This window comes from Rhinolophus hipposideros, assembly GCF_964194185.1.
Source record: "Rhinolophus hipposideros genome assembly, contig: HAP1_SCAFFOLD_87, whole genome shotgun sequence".
NCBI lineage: Eukaryota > Metazoa > Chordata > Mammalia > Chiroptera > Rhinolophidae > Rhinolophus > Rhinolophus hipposideros.
In genome coordinates this window covers 241,945-260,911 of record NW_027669145.1, presented here as the reverse complement: position 1 = coordinate 260,911, position 18,967 = coordinate 241,945, and the positions used below count along the sequence as shown (strand labels likewise).

The following is an 18,967-nucleotide window of genomic DNA, read 5'->3' as shown; positions in this document are numbered from 1 at the left end:
TTCCTTCTTTATCATCCTTTGGGTGAGTGTTTTAATTATGGAAAGGTCTAGTGAATGCAATGGAAGAGGCTAAGAATGGAATTAGCACGGGAATCCACGTTTCAAGAGGAACAACACAGGTTGAGATAGGAATAAGGCTCTTAGAGCAGAGATTAGACATCAGATGAGGGAAAAGAGATCAGAATGGTAGGGTATGACAAGGTAAAGAGAAATTACAGGAAGGAAGGACACAGGATGTTGGTAGTTGTCTAAAAAAGCAGATTAAAATAAGGGTCTCAAGGGCGTCCTGCCTGAACAGGTTGCTGCTGTTTTGCTTGTTAAATTGGAGGAACCAGCAAAATTTAAGGTTTATGTGAAAACATATTAAACCTTTGAGCCTCTGGAAACATTCTCTTTATAGCAAGTAGGAATGTGGTATCTTCCACCTGCACCCGGAATTACAGACGGGGTCCCCTTGAGTCCAAAGGCACTGGAGATTGCTGAACTACATAGATCTATGGCCCACGGCAGGTGTCTCGTCACCTCCACCTCTTTGCCCAACGCGCTGATGTCCTTCCCATGGAGATGGAGGGTTGGGCAGAGGGAGGACTGATTGTGAAAACAGTAATGGAGTTGGGTAGGTGGTAACATGCCTGTGTTGGGAGTGGATGACTGAGGCTCCATTTAGCTTGTTTTCCAGGAACAGCGAAATAGAGAACTCCTACTGTGGGTCATTTGAGCCCAACCTTGTTTCAGGAGTCTATGCCTTCGTAGGCTGAAGTTTTCAAGTTTGGAGATTGCCAGGAAGCTGTGCGGACAAGTGATCTGGGAGTGGGGAGGCTAACAACGTACATATTTGTTCTTTGACTTTTGTACATGTAAGCTGCAAACATTTCATGCATTTCAGGGACCTCACTGTAGTGTTTTTGAGTGAAAACAAGGAATGGGGTAAGTTTAGTAACTGCTTTCTATGTTAAAGAAGCAAGACTGCCGTTTTTGACCCACACAGATTAATCTTTGAACCAGGGACAGACCATGGAGAAGGGTTAGTGTATCGTTCTACCTTGATTTAGGTCATTGCTTTTGTCCCAGTTCAGGTTCCTATTGTCAGCTATTAATTGCGTTTTCAATTCAGCCTTCAGGACTTTTGGTGAAAACAAGGTACTCTCAGGTGTTGCCAACATGTTTGCTGTCATTCTTTGTTATGGAAACTTAGAGTGTATCTTCATTAAATATTGCACGAGTTGGGAGTGGTGGAGGCAGCAATAGATAACTGATAGCTTTTCTAGAACATCGTCTAAATTTTAATCATATCAAGAAACTTCATTTCCTATGCAGATAGCTGAATTTTGCTCCCTTTGTGTTTGTTGTTTTTGTAAAGGAATGCACTCACTGTTTTTGTTGTGTATTTTTACCCTAAAGTCTTTCCTGGAAACCTGGCAGGAATGATTCACGGGCTATATCAGACGATGGACTCTTGGATGTTGGTACCAAGGTAAAAGGCTCCTGTGTGAAATTAACTTTTTTACTCTGAATTTAGTTTTGTGTAGCACTTGTAAAATTTAATAGTGTTCCCCCTACCATTGTTTTATGTTTGTAATGGAAAATGTGTCACTGTGAACCATTTTATAATATATCACCACTTGAGGGTTTTTTTCCTTTAAATTAAAGTTTATTGGGGTGCAATTGTTAATAAAGTGACATGGATTTCAGGTGTACAATTCTGTAATATATTATCTATATCTCACATTGTGTGGTCACCAGCCAGCCAGTTCTCTTTCCATCACCCCATTAGACCCCATTTAGCAATAGTCCTATTTCATCTTTACTTACCACCGAATACTATTCCATTATTTATATGTACCACAACTTCTTTATCCATTCATCTATCGAAGGACGTTTTGGTTGTTTCCGTTGTCTTACCCACCGTAAGTAAAGCTGCAATGAACATTGGAGCACACTTGTCTTTATGATTCAAAGTTTTCAGATTATTTGAGTAGATACCCAGGAGAGAGATTGCTGGGTCATGTGGTAATTCTATTTGTAATTTCTTGAGGAACCTCCACACTGTCTTCCATAGCGGCTGCACCAGCCAGCATTCCCCCCAACAGTGTATGAGGGTTCCTTTTTCTCCACAGCCTCTCCAACACTTGTTACTATTTGTCTTGTTGATGATAGCCATTCTGAATGGGGTGAGGTGATATCTCATTGTGGTTTTTATTTGCATTTCTCTGATGATTAGTGATGTGGAGCATTTTTTCATATGTCTATTTGCCATTTGTAAGTCCTCTTTGGAGAAATGTCTCTTCAGGTCCTCTGCCCATTTTTCAATTGGGTTGTTTGTTTTTTTGTGTGTTGAGTTGCATGAGTTCCTTGTATATTTTGGATATTAGCCCCTTATCGGAGGCACTGTTTGCAAACTTTTTCACCCATTCAGTTGGTTGTCTCTTTATTTTATCGATGGTTTCTTTTGCTGTGCAGAAGCTTTTAAGTTTCATATAGTCCCATTCATTTATTTTAGCATTTACTTCCATTGCCTTTGGAGTCATAAAATTCATAAAATGCTCTTTGAACCCAAGGTCCATAAGTTTAGTAACTATGTTTTCTTCTATGCAGTTTATTATTTCAGGTTTTATGCTTAAGTCTTTGATCCATTTTGAATTAATTTTGGTACACGGTGACAGATTTCAGCCCTGTTTCATTCTTTTGCATGTGGTTTTCCAATTCTACCAGCACCATTTATCGAAGGAGCTGTCTTTTCTCCATTGTATGCTTTTTGCTTCTTTGTCAAAAATTGTCTGTCCATATTTATGTGGGTTTATTTCTGGGATCTCAATTCTATTCCATTGGTCTATGTGTCTGTTTTTCTGCCCATACCATGTTGTTTTGATTATTATTGCCCTTTAGTACAAGCTAAAGTCAGGGAGTGTGATACCTCCAGCATTGTTCTTTTTGCTTAGGATTCCTTTGGCTGTTGATGTCTTTTGTGGTTCGATACAAATCTGATGATTTTTTTGTTCTATTTTTTAAAATGTGCTATTGGGATTTTGATGGAGATTGCATTAAATCTGTATATTGTTTTGGTAATACGGGCATTTTAACTATGTAGATTGTTCCAATCCATGAGCATGGAATGTCTATCCATTTCTTTGTGTCTTCTTCAATTTCTTTTAAAAATGTCTTATAGTTTTCAGCGTATAAATCCTTCACATCCTTGGTTAAGTTTAATCCTAGGTGTTTTATACTTTTTCTTGCAATTGCAAAAGGAATTGTTCTTTTGCTTTCTTTTTCTGAGATTTCATTGTTAGTATATAGGAATACAATGGACTTTTGTACATTGATTTTGTAGCCGGCAACTTTACTGTATTTGTTGATTGTTTTCAATGGCTTTTTGGTGGAGTTTTAGGGTTTTCTATATATAGCATCATGTCATCTGCAAAGAGTGACAATTTAATTTCTTCATTCCCAATTTGGATGCCTTTTACTTATTTGTCTTGCCTGATTGCTCTGGCGAGGACTTCCAACACTATGCTTAAAAGCAGAGGTGATAGGGGACAGCCCTGCGGTGTTCCTGAACGTAGAGAAAAGGGCTTCAGTTTTTCATCATGAATTATGAGATTAGCTGAGGGTTTGTCATATATGCCCTTTATTATGTTCAAGTATTTTACTTCTATACCTATTTTATTAAGTGATCCAATCATAAATGGATGTTGTATTTTGTCAAATGCTTTTTCTGCATCAATTGATATAATCATATGATTTTTGTCCTTTATTTTGTTTATGGGATGAATCACATTGATGGATTTCTGAATGTTGAGCCATCCTTGTGCACCTGGGATGAATCTGCTTGGTCATGATGAATAATCTTTTTAGCATATTGTTGCATTCGATTTGTTAGCATTTTTCTTAGGATTTTTGCATCTGCATTCATCAGAGATAATAGTCTGTAGTTTTCTTTTTTTGTGTTATCCTTACCAGGTTTTGGTATCGATAATGTTGGCCTCATAAAATGATTTAGGGAGTATTGTCTCTTCTTCAATTTTTTGGAAGAGTTTGAGTAGGACAGGTATTATATCCTCTTTGTAGATTTGGTGGAATTCACTAGTGAAGCCATCTGGTCCTGGACTTTTGCTTCTGGGAAGGTTTTGGATGACTGATTCAATTTCCTTAGTGGTGATCGATCTATTTAGATTTTCCAGTTCTTTATGATTCAGCCTAGGAAGGCTATATGTTTCCAAGGACCTGTCCATTTCTTCTAGGTTATTGAATTTGGTGGCATGTAGTCCCTCATAGTATTCCTGGATGATGCTTTGTGTTTCGGTGGCGTCCGTGATAACTTCCCTTCTCATTTCTGATTTTATTAGTCTTTTTTTATCTTACTGAGTCTACCAAGGATTTGTCAATTGTATTAATCTTTTCAAAGAACCAGCTCTTTGTCACATTAATTTTTTCTATTCTCTTTTTGTTCTCTGTTTCATTTAGTTCTGCTCTGATTTTTATTGTTTTCTTTCTGCTGCTGACATTCAGTTTCATTTGTTCTTTTTCTAGCTCCATAAGATGTAAAGATGAGGTTATCTATTTGGGATTTTTCTTATTTCTTGAGATAGGCCTGTAATGATATAAATTTCCCTCTTAAAACTGCTTTCGCTGCATCCCCAAAATTTTGGTAGGATGTATTTTCATTTTCCTTTGTTTCTATGTATCTTTTTTTTCTTCTGTAAGATAGTTTTTGTTTTTTTATTTTTTTTGAAGCTTTTCATTGTTCCCTTTCCAGTTTACTGTTTTTTTCTGTTTTTCACATTCTTTTATTCGTTTCCGGTGCACAAAACAATGTAATAGCTAGACATGTATCATTTATATCCCTCACACAGTCATAACCCCCTCCCCCCTCCACTGCCTCTCTGACATCTCACACAGCCATTACATTTCCACTGTCTCTATTCCTAATGCTGTACTCCGCTTCTTGTAACTATATGTAATATATATGTAATATATATATTTATATAAGATATATATATATATATAGTATGTATATATATATTTTATATAAAATATGTATATGTATTATATGTACATGTAAATTGTACTTGACATTCATTATTCAGCTTCAGGTGTACAGTGCAGTGATCAGCCATCTACATCATCCCTGAGGTGGTCTCCCTAATGAGACAAGTATCCATTGGATACCCTACAAAATCTTTACGAAATTATTGATTACATTCCCCAAATTGACTCTCGTATCCCCGTGGCACTCTTGTGGTTACCAACTGTTCATTCTGATCCCCTGACTTTCCCCCTTATCCCCACCCCCTCATCTAGCAACCCTCAGTTTTTCCTCTGTGTCTTTGAGACTGTTTCTGATTAATTCATTCATTTATTATTTTCTTTAGATTCCCCATATGAGATCATATGGTATTTGTCTTTCTCTGTCTGACTTATTTCACTTAATATAATGTTCTCTACGTCCATCCATATTGTTGCACGGTAAGATTTCATTCTTCTTCGTGGCTGTGAAATACTCCATTGTATAACTGTAACGGTTTCTTAATCCAATCGTTTACCAATGGGCATTTCGGTTGTTTCCATGTTTTGGCTATTGTGTATAGTGCTGCAATAAAGATAGGGGTGTATAAATTTTTTTGAATTAGAGTTTTGGATTTCTCCTGATAGATACCTAGGAGTGGAATTGCTGGGTCATAGGGTAGTTCCATTCTCAGATTTTTGAGATACCTCCATACTGTTTTCCATAGTGGCTGCACCAATCTGCAATCCCACCAACAGTGCATAAGCGTTCCCTTTTCTCCACATCCAGGCCAGCACTTGTTGTTTGTTGATTTGTTGATGAAAGCCATTTTGACTTGGGTGAGGTTGTATCTCATTGCGGTTTTTATTTGCATTTCTCTAATGATTAGTGAAGTTGAGCATTTTTTCATATGTCTGTTTCCCATCTGTATGTCCTTTTTAAAAAAATTACTCTCCATGTCCTCTGCACATTTTTTAATTGGGTTGTTTGTTATTTTGGAGTTGAGTTGACTGAGATATTTTATAAATATGGGATATTAACCCCTTATCAGATATATCATTGGCAAATATCTTCTCCATTCAGTAGGATCCCTTTTTGTTTTATTTTTTTTTATTTTTTTATAGTTTTATTTTATTTTATTTTATTTTTACATCCCTCACACCGTGAACCCCCCTCCCCCCATCCACCACCACCCCGACCTCACACCGAGCCATCACATTATACACATAAAATTATAGTTGGCATTCATTAATGTCCAGTCTCTGGTGTACAATGCCATGACCAGGCATCCACAGCATCCCTGAGGTGGTCTCCCAAACAGGACACATGTCCATCGGACACCCAACAAAATCCCCAAACACTATTGAATAAGTTCCCCAAAGTAATTCTCAAAAAACCCTGAGGCCATCCTGTGGTCACCAGCCGCCCCCCAATCCCTTCACCCTTCCCCCCATCCCCAACCCCCTCCCCCCTGCCCATCTAACAACTCTCGGTTTTTTGTGTCCCCAAAACTGTTTCTGATTAGTTCATACACATATTCTTTTCTTTAGATTCCGCATATAAGTGAGATCATATGGTACTTGTCTTTCTCTTTCTGACTTATTTCACTTAACATAATGTTCTCTAGATCCATCCATGTTGTTGCAAATGATAAGATTTCTTTTTTCTTTATGGCTGCGTAGTACTCCATTGTATAAATGTACCACAGCTTCTTAATCCAGTCATCGACCGATGGGCATTTCGGTTGTTTCTGTATCTTGGCTATTGTGTAAAGTGCTGCAATAAACATAGGAGTGCATACAGATTTTTGAATTGGAGCTTTGGATTTCTCCGGGTAGATGCCTAGGAGTGGGATTACTGGATCATAGGGTAGTTCTATCTTCAGATTCCTGAGATACCTCCATACTGTTTTCCATAGTGGCTGCACTAATCTGCAATCCCACCAACAGTGCACTAGCGTTCCCTTTTCTCCACATCCCCGCCCGCATTTGTTGTTTGTTGATTTATTGATGATAGCCATTTTGACTGGGGTGAGGTGGTATCTCATTGTGGTTTTTATTTGCATTTCTCTGATGGTTAGTGAGGTTGAGCATTTCTTCATATGTCTTCTTGCCTTCTGTATGTCCTTTTTAGAAAAATGTCTCCTCAAGTCCTCTGCCCATTTTTTAATTGGGTTGTTTGTTTTTTTGGAGTTGAGTTGAGTAAGTTTTTTATAGATTTGTGATATTAATCCCTTATCAGATATATCATTGGCAAATATCTTTTCCCATACAGTAGGATCCCTTTTTGTTTTATTGATGGTTTCCTTTGCTGTGAAAAAACTTTTTAGTTCGATGTGATCCCACATGATTATTTTTTCTCTTACTTCTCTTGGCTGAGAGGATGTATCAGTAAAAATCTTACTCCAGGTAATGTCTATAAAGTTTCTTCCTATATTTTCTTCTAGAAATTTTATGGTTTCAGATCTTACACTTATGTCTTTAATGCATTTTGAATTTATTCTTGTATATCGTGTAAGGAAGTGGTCCAGCTTCATTCTTTTGCATGTGTCTGTCCAGGTTTCGCCAACACCATTTGTTGAATAGACTGTCTTTACCCCACCATAAATTCTTGCTTCCATTGTCATAGATTGAATGACAATATAGGCATGGATTTATTGCTGGGCTCTCTATTGTGTTCCATTGATCAATGTATCTGTTTTTATACCAGTATCGTGGTGTTTTGATTACTGTAGCCTTGTAGTATAATTTGATGTCAGGTATCGTTATACCTCCCACTTTATTCCTTTTTCTCAAGATTGCCGAGGCCAACCAGGATCTTTTATGGTTCCATATAAATTTCAGGATTATACGTTCTATTCTTGTGAAAACCATCCTTGGTAATATGATAGAAATTGCGTTGAATTCGTATGTTGCCTTAGGCAGTATGGACATTTTCACTCTATTAATTCTTCTTATCCATGAGCATATTATGTGCTTCCATCTATTTGTATCCTCTTTAATTTCTTTCTTCAGTGTCTTATAATTTTCTGAGTATGGATGTTTTACTTCTTTCATTAAATTTATTCCCAGGTATTTTATAGTCTTTGAAGCAATTGTAAATGGGATTCTTTTCTTAATTTCTCCTGATACTTTATTATTGGTATATACACATGCAACTGATTTCTGAATATTAATTTTGTATCCTGCTACTTTACTAAATACATTTATCAGTTCTAATGGTTTTTTGGTGGAGTCTTTAGGGTTCTCTCTATATAGTATCATGTCATCTGCATATAATAACAATTTTACTTCCTCCTTACCAATTTGGATGCCTTTTATTTATTTTTCTCGTCTGATTGCTGTGGCTAGAAGTTCCAGCACTATGTTGAATAGAAGTGGAGAAAGTGGGAAACCTTGCCTTGTTCCTGATCTTAAGGGGACTATTTTAGCTTTTCCCCGTTGAGTGTGATGTTAGCTGTGGGTTTATCATATATGGTCTCTATTATGTTGAGATATGGTCTCTCTATTCCCATTTTCTTAAGAGTTTTTATCATAAATGGCTGCTGGATTTTGTCCAATGCTTTTTCTGCATCTAATTGATATGATCATATGATTTTTATTTTTTATTTTGTTAATGTGGTGTATCACGTTAATTGATTTGCGGATGTTGAACCACCCTTGCATACCAGGAATGAATCCCCCTTGATCATAGTGTATGATTTTTTTAATGTATTGCATAATTATGTTCAGTAATATTTTGTTGAGAGTTTTTGCATCTATGTTCTTTAGAGATACAGGCCTATAGTTTTTTGTTTGTTTGTGTGTTTTTTGTAGTGTCTTTGTCTGATTTGGGGATCAGAGTGATAGTGGCCTCGTAAAAAGGTTTTGGGAGCCTTCCCTCCTTCTGAATTTTTTGGAATAGCTTGAGGAGAATAGGTGATAATTCTTTTTTGAATGTTTTGTAAAATTCACCTGTAAAGCCATCTGGTCCAGCACTTTTGTTTGTTGGGAACTTGTTGATTACTGATTCAACTTCCCTGGTGGTAATCAGTCTATTCAGGTTTTCCGTTTCTTCTTGAGTTAGCCTTGGAAGGATGTATGCTTCTAGAAAATTTTCCATTTCTTCCAGATTGTCTAATTTGTTGGCATATAGATGCTGATAGTAATTTGTTAAATATTTTTGTATTTCTGTGGTGTCTGTTGTCACTTCTCCTCTTTCATTTCTGATTTTATTAATTTGGGTCCTCTCTCTCTCTCTTTTTGATAAGTCTGGCTAAAGGTTTGTTGACTTTGTTTATTTTGTCTAAAAAACAACTCTTGGATTCATTGATGTTTTTTATTGTTTTTCTGGTTTCTATTTCATTTATTTCCGCTCTGACCTTTATTATGTCCCTCTTTGTACTCCCTTTGCGGTTATTTTGCTGTTCTTTGTCCTGATCCCTTAAGTGTGAAAATAAACTGTTGATTAGTGATTTTTTTTGTTTCTTTAGGTAGGCCTGCAATGCTGTGAATTTCCCTCCTAGGACTGTTTTCGCTGCATCCCATAGATTTGGTTTGTCATGGTTTGATTTTCATTTGTCTCGAGACATGTTTTGATTTCTTCCTTGATCTCATTGTTGATCCATTCGTTATTTAGTAACATGTTATTCAGGCTCCATGAATTTGTCTGTCTTCCAGTTTTTTTCCTGTAGTTGATTTCTGATTTTATAGCGCTGTGGTCAGAGAAGAAAATTGGTAAGATTTCAATTTTCTTACATTAATCAAGACTTGTTTTCTGGCCTAACACGTGGTGTACCTTGGAAAATGTCCCGTGTGCGCTTGAGAAGAACGTGTATTCTGCAGCTTTGGGGTGAAATTCTCTGAAAATGTTGATTAAATACAAATGGTCCAATGTGTCATTTAAGGCCATTGTTTCCATATTGATTTTCTGTCTGGAATACCTGTCCCTTGTCAGAGGTGTGTTGAAGTCCCCTACTATGATAATATTACTGTTGAGTTCTGTCACTATGTCAGTAAATATCTGTTTTATATATTTAGGTGCTCCTATGTTGGGTGCATAGATGTTTACTAGGGTTATGTACTCTTGTCGGACCAATTCCTTTATTATGTATAGTGCCCATCTTTGTCTTTTAATATATTCTTCAGTTTAAAGTCTATTTTGTCAGATATAAGTATTGCAACTCCAGCTTTTTTCTCATTTCTGTTTGCATGAAATATCTTACTCCAAGCCGTCACTTTCAGCCTGTGTGTGTCTTTTGATCTGAGGTGAGTCTCTTGTATACAGCATATACAAGGGTCTTGCTTTCTTATCCACTCAGCCACCCTATGTCTCTTGATTGGAGCATATAATCCGTTTGCATTTAAAGTGATTATTGATAGGTACATAGTTATTGCCATTTTTAAATTTGTCGTTAGATTGTTTTCATCTTTCTTCTGTTTACAGAAGCCCTTTTAATATTTCCTGCGATGCTGCCTTAGTGGTAATAAATTCCTTTAGCTTATTCTTTTCTGGGAAGCTCTTTATCTCTCCTTCAATTTTAAATGATAGCCTTGCTGGATAAAGCAATCTAGGTTGTAGGCCCTTGTTTTTCATCATTTTGAGTACCTCCTGCCCCTCCCTCCTGGCCTGCAATGTTTCTGTAGAAAAGTCATTTGATAGTCTTACAGGAGTTCCCTTGTATTTAACTTGCTATCTTTCTCTTGCTGCTTTTAGGATTCTGTCTTTGTCTTTAATCTTTACCGTGTTAACTGTAATGTGTCTTGGTGTGGGCCTGTTTGGGTTTATCCTGGTTGGAACTCTCTGCACTTCCTGGAGTTATACGTCGGTTTCCTTCACCAGGTTAGGGAAGTTTTCAGACATTATAACTTCAAATATGTTCTCGATCCCTTGCTTCCTTTCTTCACCTTCTGGTATTCCTGTGATGCGCATGTTGTTGCGCTTGATGTTATCCCAGAGGACTCTTAAGCCATTTTCGATGTTTTTTACTCTTTTTTCTTTTTGTTGTTCCATGTGGGTGATCTCTGCTGACTTGTCTTCATGTCGCTGATTCGATCCTCTGCTTCATCTAGCCTGCTGTAATTCCTTCAAATGGGTTCTTTATTTCAGTTATTGTATTCCTTAGTTCTAACTGGTTGTTCATTATGATTTCTCCATCCTTCTTTATGTCGTCACTAAACCCCTTCAGTATTCTTATCATCAGTGTTCTGAACTCTGTCTCTGACAGGTTGGTTACCTGTATTTCATTTGGTTCCAATTCTGGAGGTTTCTTCTGTTCTTTTATTTGGGACATGTTTCTTTGTTTCCCCATTCTGGCTGACTCTCTGTGTTTGCTTTGATGTATTAGGTAGGTCCCTTATGGGTCTTTGTTTTTATTGGTTATCTTACGTAGTATGCGTCCTTTATATTTGACTTGCATGACTTCCTTCTTCTCCTCTGCGTGTGCACCAAAGGTGACTCTCGTTTTGTGTATATTGTCCTGTTAAAGTTGATCTTTAATTGCTTTTGGCTGGTCAGTAGGTGGGATTGACTCCTAGGCTGCCTAGTTGTGAATCTTGGCTCTGCCCACAGTGGTAGTTCTGCTGAGTGAGGGTTGACTGCTCACATGAGGCTTGGCCCCTATGGGCTCTTGTGCCTGTAGAGAATTCCTTCTGGGTGTGTCACTTGTAGGTCAAACCCGATAATACTCTAACTTGGTCTGGAGTCGGCCTCAGGGTGTTTTGAATCTTGTGCCTCTTGAGCTGGGCCCTGGTATAGAGCAATTTCAGAACAAAGCAAATCACCCAGCACAACAGCAACACCAACAGCAAAGAAAAAACAAATACACCCATGTAAAAACAACTGATAACCCACACTCAACACCGGCAAAAATATCAAAAATACACAAACAAAACAAAACAAAAAAAGCAGCGTCAGTCTTTGCTTAAGCCTACCAAGTAATCTCCAGGTTGTCCTCTCCTGTACCAAAGAGTCCTCTGCGTCTTGGGCAGGCAGAGACGCTCACCTGGTGCCCAGAGTGACCCTGGGACGGCAGTTTTAGATGTGTGGTGCCATAAATTCTGGATGTCAGTTTTTACAAAGTCAGTGCATTTTCCTCTCTTGCCTGCACATATGCGCACTGAGAGTAACACAGCCAGCCCTGTGCCCAGGTCTCCTGAGTCTTAGGGTACTTCTTCCCTATGTGTGTGTGGAGGGCAGGAGATTTCTGAGTTGATGAAAGCCCAGAGCTGCGTCTGCCGCCTACTGCTGATCCCTGGGAGTGCCTCCGCAGTTGTAATTGCCCTGCCCTAGGCAGGCCAGAAAAGGTGAGAGCTGGAGATGGAGGAGTCTTCTCTCTCCCAACCCAGTAGCGTCACACTCTTCCCAGCCTCTTCCCTGAGTCAGAGCTGCAAACCGGGTCCTCCCAGATCCTGAGTGCTCTGACTCCTCTGTAAACTGACACTGCTCTTCAGCTCAGGGGCCAGCTTGAGTCTCTGGAAAGGCAGGGGTAGGATTGGGAGAGTGGGCGGAGGGGCCCAGGTGTGTTGATCATGTCCTTTGTCCGACCTAGGGCCCAGCTGGAGGTCTCAGCTGAGGTGACTGCCTCAAATGCTGGATATGCTGCTCTCTTGGCAGGAGAGATCAGCTGTGGGATGCAGGGAAAGAGCCTATGTCTTGGCTCTTGTGGTCTCTGTTCTGTCCTGGGATCCTCTGTGTCTCCACAGCCGCAGATGCGGGCTGAGGTCGCCACTCCGCCCCCTTCTGTCTTCCCCTGCTCGCCCAATTTGCCCAGCTTCAAGTAATCCTCGAACGAGTCTCTTACCTTTTCTGTGTGATGAGCAGAGTCCATTGACCTGGTCAAAGAAGAAATAAGAGGATAGATCAAAAGATACATAGAAGAGTGCTGCCATTCCTATGATGTCACTCTTCGCTGCTGCCATTCCTATGATGTCACTCTTCGCTGCTGCCATTCCTATGATGTCACTCTTCTGTGTATCTTTTGATCTATCCTCTTATTTCTTCTTTGACCAGGTCGTTCTTTAAAAGTATGTTGTTTAATCTCTATGTATTAGTGGTTTTTCCTGCTTTCTTTTTGCAGTTGATATCCAATTTCAAAGCCTTGTGATCAGAGAATATGTTTGGTATGATTTCAGTCTTCTTAAATTTGCTGAGGCTAGTTTTATGTCCCAATAGATGATTTATCTTTGAGAATGTTCCATGTACACTCGAAAAGAATGTTTAGTCTGATGTTTTAGGATGAAGTGCTCTATAAATGTCAATTATGTCTAGTTCATCTAATGTGTCATTTAGGGCTGCTATTTATTTATTTATTTTGTTTGAATGATCTATCCATAGCTGTCAATGATGTATTTAAGTCCCCTAGTATAATTGTGTTTTGGTCAATTTCTCCCTTTAGTTCTGTTAGTAGTTTCTTGGTATATCTTGGTGCTCCCTGATTGGGGGCAGAAATATTGATGACTGTTATGTCTTCTTGTTGTATAGTCCCCTTCATCACTATGAAATGTCCATCTTTGTCTCTTGTTACCTTTTTTATCCTGAAGTCTGTTTCATCTGATATCAATCAGTATGGTTACACCTGACTTTCTCTGGATACCATTTGCTTGGAGTGTCAATTTCCATCCTTTCACGTTGAGTCTATGTTTGTCCTTGTAGCTGAGATGTGCCTCTTGGAGGCAGCATATGGTTGGGTTTCGTTTTTTGATCCAATCAGCTACTCTGTGCCTTTCTATTGGTGAGTTCAATCCATTTACATTTGGGGTGATTATTGATATGTGAGGATTTCCTATCATTCTATCTTTTCTTTTCTGGTAAGACTGTGTCTCCATTGTTTCTTTGCCTTTTCGTTGTTGTCTCTTATTTCTATGTGGTGGTATTCTATGATTTTTCCCTCTGTTTCTTCTTTTATTACATTATGTATTTCAGTTCTGGATTTTTTTTGAGTGGTTACCATTAAGTTTATGTAAAAGAAAGTTTGATATTTAGAGTATTCCATTTTCTTCAGCATGCTTACTTTCTCCATTCCCATTTTCCGGTTCAGACCTTTACTCTCCCCACTTTTATGTTTTGGTTGCCACAAATTGTCCCTGTTGATGGTGGTCGAATAGCCTCCTTCAGCATTTCTTGTAGTGTAGGTCGTGTATTAGAAAATTCTCTCAGCTTCTGTATGTCTGGAAAGGTCTTTATTTCTCCTTCATATCTAAAAGATGTTTTTGCTGGATATATTATTCTTGGCTCATAATTTCTCTCTTTCAATAGTTTGAATATTTGGTTCCACTCCCTCCTGCCTCGTAGAGTTTCTGCTAAAGAAATCTGATGACAATCTAATGGGCTTTCCTTTGTAGGTTACCATCTTCTTTTCCCTGGCTGCCTTGAGGATTCTTTCTTTGTCATTGATTTTTGACAGCTTCAATATAATGTGCCTTGGAGAAGGCCTGTTGGGGTTGAGATAATTAGGTGTTCCATTTGTTTCTTGGATTTAAGGATCCAGTTCTTTCCATAAGTTTGGGAAGTTCTTATCGACTACTTGTTTGCATATATTCTCTGTTCCCTTCTCTCTTTCTTCCCCTTCTGGTATGCCCATTATTCTTATATTGCTCTTTCTGATGGAGTCAGAAAGTTCTTGTAGAGTTCTTTCATTTCTTTTAAGTCTCAAATCTCTTTCTTCTTCCATCCCTGTGATTTCCAGATTTCTAGCTTCGATGTCACCGATTCTTTCCTCCATCTGGTCAACTCTACGACCTAAACTGGCTGTTTCATTTGTCATTTCTTTTGATTTCTTAATCTCCAGAAATTCTATTTGGTTCTTTTTTTAAATTTCAGTCTCTTTTGTAAAATACTCATTTTGTTCTTGATTATGTTTCTGAATTCATTAAACTGCCTGTCTGTGTTTTCTTGCATCTCATTGAGTTTTTTCAGAACTGTAATCTTGAATTCTCTGTCATTTAAGTCACATATTTCCATATCTTTAAGTTTATTTTCTGGAGACTTTTCAATTTCTTTCTGAGCTGTGTTGTTGCCATGGCTATTCATGGCAATTGATGATTTATTATTTCTCTTCCTAGACATCTATAGGAGTGGGTTGTGCAACAGGTTGATAGAAAGAGGTCTTTCTTTTGCTTTCCAGTAGGTTTTGGGATAATGTTTTATTTTCTGTGCGACTGCAGCCGTTTGTTCTGTCTCACACTGTAGTGTTATGTTTTCTGTGCGCTATTCCGGCTTCTCACACAGTGGTGGGATTCCCTGGAAGGCGGGCGTCTCCTCTGTGAACAGTTCGCTGGGGTCACAAGGCCCTGCCTCCGTGGGGAAATGCGGAGAACTTCTGAAGTTCCAAAGCTCTTCCTGCACCAGATTCAGAGCCCCTGCATTTCAGCAGTTCTGTTTATTCCTGCAGGGGTCCACCCAGATAGGTGGGGACAGGGGTGGCACCGGTGGGTTGTGAGAGATGGCCCAGAGCAATGGTGGTGACAACCACCTCAGCGGGTCCTGCTTCCACAGCTCCCTCCTCTTTGCTGGAAGTACTTGGGCTGTGAGTCCTTGACTGCAGACCACAGTTCTCAGAACTGCAAATATTCTGTTCTTTTGATCTGACACTGCTACTGTTCTGCTTCTAGCACTGGGCAGGTGGGGGCGGGTCGAGCTCTGGGAGGGTTGGGAGGGGGCAGCTAGTCTCAGTGTCTGAGTCTTCCATTCTTTACTCTGCAGTGAGGGCTTACCACTGTTTTCATCCTTCTTCCCTCAGTCTTTGCTCTGAGGTCTCTGCCATTAACGTTGGGTTCAGCTGTGTTATATGCTGTCCTCTCAGCCCTGTGGGCCATAAGCGGAGCCCTAGTAGCACGAGTTCTTTCCTCTTCTGTAGCTGTACTAGTTCCGGGACTCAGGGAGCTCGGAGCACTAAGCTAGGTCTGGGTCCTGAGCCTGCATGGCCCCGTCTCCGCACTTCTCCCTTCTCTCCTCCACCGCTCGAGCAATTTGTCCACCTGTAGGCTATTGCAGTAGTACGCCCCTTAATCTAGCCGGTCTGCTGCGCAGGGAGTCCTTTGTGGAGTGATAGTTGTTCAACTTGTTGTAAATTCCAGGGAAGATTTCAAGAGGCACACCTCACACTGCCATTTTCACGACATCACTCTTTCTTTTTTCCCCTTAACTTTAGGAAGTATTGAACATGGTGACTGAAAAAAAGAAGGGGCTGGGAAATACATAGTGATAGTTAAATTTTATTGGGAGGTTTCCCACAGTGATGGAGCTATGCAGTTTGGTTAAGGGTAAGGAATCTTAATGTGACTTTTACATTACATCAGTGGGTCTTTTATAATACTCGTGCCTACGTGAAATCTGTAATGGATTCATTTACTTATTGTAATAGTCATGAAATCTTCCTGATACATTTCAGTTTTTAAAACTATGTAGCATGTAATATATAGTTTTTATTTTATTACACTTTGTATTTTGGTATCACATAGTTGGTAGGCGTGAGTGTTTTCTCTATGTTTTTTTTTTCTTTTTTTAAGTTATATTCAGTTGACATTCAATATTATTTTATATTAGTTTCAGGTATTCTGGGTTCATCATTTAGACTAAAATAATAGAAACTTTGAAAATTTAGAACTCAAGTTCTCTATCTCAAAACCCATATTACAAAGGGATTCCACTATGTCCTCAATCATTACATTATGAATATATTTAACTGTCTTCATCTAATTGAAGAGTACATGTTTTGCTTAAAATAATAACTAATTTTAGAAGCAGAGGTTCTTAAACCATATACTAAAATGTCAAATTTCAGAAGGTTTTTAGTTTCGCTTCTTAAATGTAAAATTTTTCATTTCTGTTATAGTTGACATTCCATGATGTCAGCCTCAAGTATACAGCATAGTGGGTAGGCATTTATATAATGTGTAAACTGGTACCCCGATTAGTGTGGTATCCCTGACACCGTACTTAGTTATTACAATGTTATTTACTGTATTCTCTGTGCTGTGCTTGACATCTTCATGACTATTTTATAACTGCCACTTTGTACTTCTTAATCCTTTTTCCATTTCAAGCATTCCCCCAACAATTCTCGAACCGGGCAACGATCAGTTAGTTCTCTGCATCTATAAGTTTGTTTCTCTTTTCTATGTTCATTTATTTTTTATTTTTTGCATATCACCAATAAGTGAAATCAGGTGGTATTTGTCTTTCTCTATCTGACTTTTATCACTTAGAATAATACCCTCTAGGCCCACACATGTCACAAACGATAAGTACTTATTGTTTATTACAGACAAGTAGTATTTTGTTATATATATGTCCCACTTCTTCTTTATCCAAGATGATGGATCCTTTGGTTACTTTCTTATCTGGACTATTGAAAATAATGCGGCAACAACCATAGAAATGCATATTGCTTTTCAAATTAGTGTTTTGTGTTTCTGTGGAGGAAAACCCAGAAGAGGGACTGCTGTGCCACATGGTACTTCTATTTCTAAATTTTTGAGGAACTTCCATATTGTTTTCCATTGTCTGCTCGGATTTGCAGTCTCACCAACAGTGCACAAGGACTCTTTTCTTCACATCCTCAACAACACTTGTTGCTTGTTGATTCATGGATGATGGCCATTCTGACAGTTGTGAGGTGGTAGCTCATTGTGTTTTTAATTTGCATTGCTCTGATGATTAGTGACACGGAGCATGTTTTCGTATGTTTCTTGGCTATCTGTGTGACCTCTTTGGAGAAAAGTCTATTCAGGTACTCTTCTCATTTTGTAATCGCATTGTTTGTCTTTTGGTGTTAAGGTTTATGAGTTCCTTATATGTTTTGGATGTCAACCCTTTATCAAATATATCATTGGCAAATATCTTCTCCATTCACCCGCTCGTGACTTCATGTTGTTGTTGGTTTCCTTTGCTGTGCAGGAATTTTGTAGTTTGATTGTCGTGTATATGGGTCTTGCATTCTTAACCATTCAGCTACCTTATGTCTTTTCTGGAGCATTTAATCTATTTACATTTAAAGTAATTATTTGTAGGTACATAGTTATTGGCATTTTATTATTCACTTTTCTTCTCCTCCTCCTGCTCTTCCTCCTGCTCTTTTTCCGTCTTCTCCTCCTTCTCTTCCTCCTGCTCCTCCTACTTCTCCTCCTTTTTTTTCTAGTCATGGTTTTACATTTCTTGTAATAGTGGTTTCCTGGGGCTGAACTGCATCACCTCCTTTTTCTCTGGCAAGCTCTTTACCTCTCGTTTGATTCTAAATGAGAGCCTTGCCGGATACAGTGCTCTTGGTTGTAAATTATTGCGTTTCATCACATTTCTATATTTCTTGCCCATTCCTCTGGCCTTCAGATTTACTTTTGAGAGATCACCTGACAGTCTTATGCGAGCTCCCTTGTATATAACTAACTGCTTTTCTCTTGCTGGTTTTAATATTCTCTCTGTGTCTTTACCTTTTGGCGTTTTAATTCTGGTATGTCTTGGTGTGGGCCTGTTTGGCTTTATTTTGTTTGGAACTCTCTGTGTTTCCTACACTTGTGTTTCCTTCAACACGTTAGGGAAGATTTCCGTCATTATTTATTCAAATAGGTTTTCAATTCCTTTCTGTCTCTCTCTTCTCCTTTTGATAGCCCTACGAGTTCTGTTACACTTTATCTTGTCCCAGAAGTCCCTTAAAGTATTCTCTCTCTCTTTTTTTTTTACTCATAATCATTTTTCATATCTTTTTCTTCTGTTCTGATTGTGTGTTTTCTGCTATCTTGTCTTCCAAATCACTGATTTGAACGTCTGCCTCAACCAAATCTGGTGCCGATTCCATCTATTAATTACTCATTTCAGATGTTGTATTTTTCATAGTTGAGTTTTGTTAATGATTTCCATGTCCATTTTTTATGTTTGCTGTCTCGGTTGAAGTGTTACAACGTTTATCTATTTTTCCCCAAAGTTCACTGAGCGTCCTTAGAAGTAGTATTTTGAACTCTGTGTCTGGTAGATAGCTTGTGTCCATTAGTT

General features: G+C 38.5%; 1 protein-coding gene across 1 annotated transcript in view; it reads left to right on the top strand.

The window, feature by feature from the left end:
* LOC308495667 (uncharacterized protein) overlaps positions 1-18,967 on the top strand; it is a 45,164-nt gene that overhangs the window by 22,851 nt on the left and 3,346 nt on the right. The window contains exon 8 of the mRNA XM_081080641.1: positions 1,402-1,474. Coding sequence (XP_080936767.1) covers positions 1,402-1,474 — 73 coding nt within the window. The remainder of the gene's footprint in view (positions 1-1,401; positions 1,475-18,967) is intronic.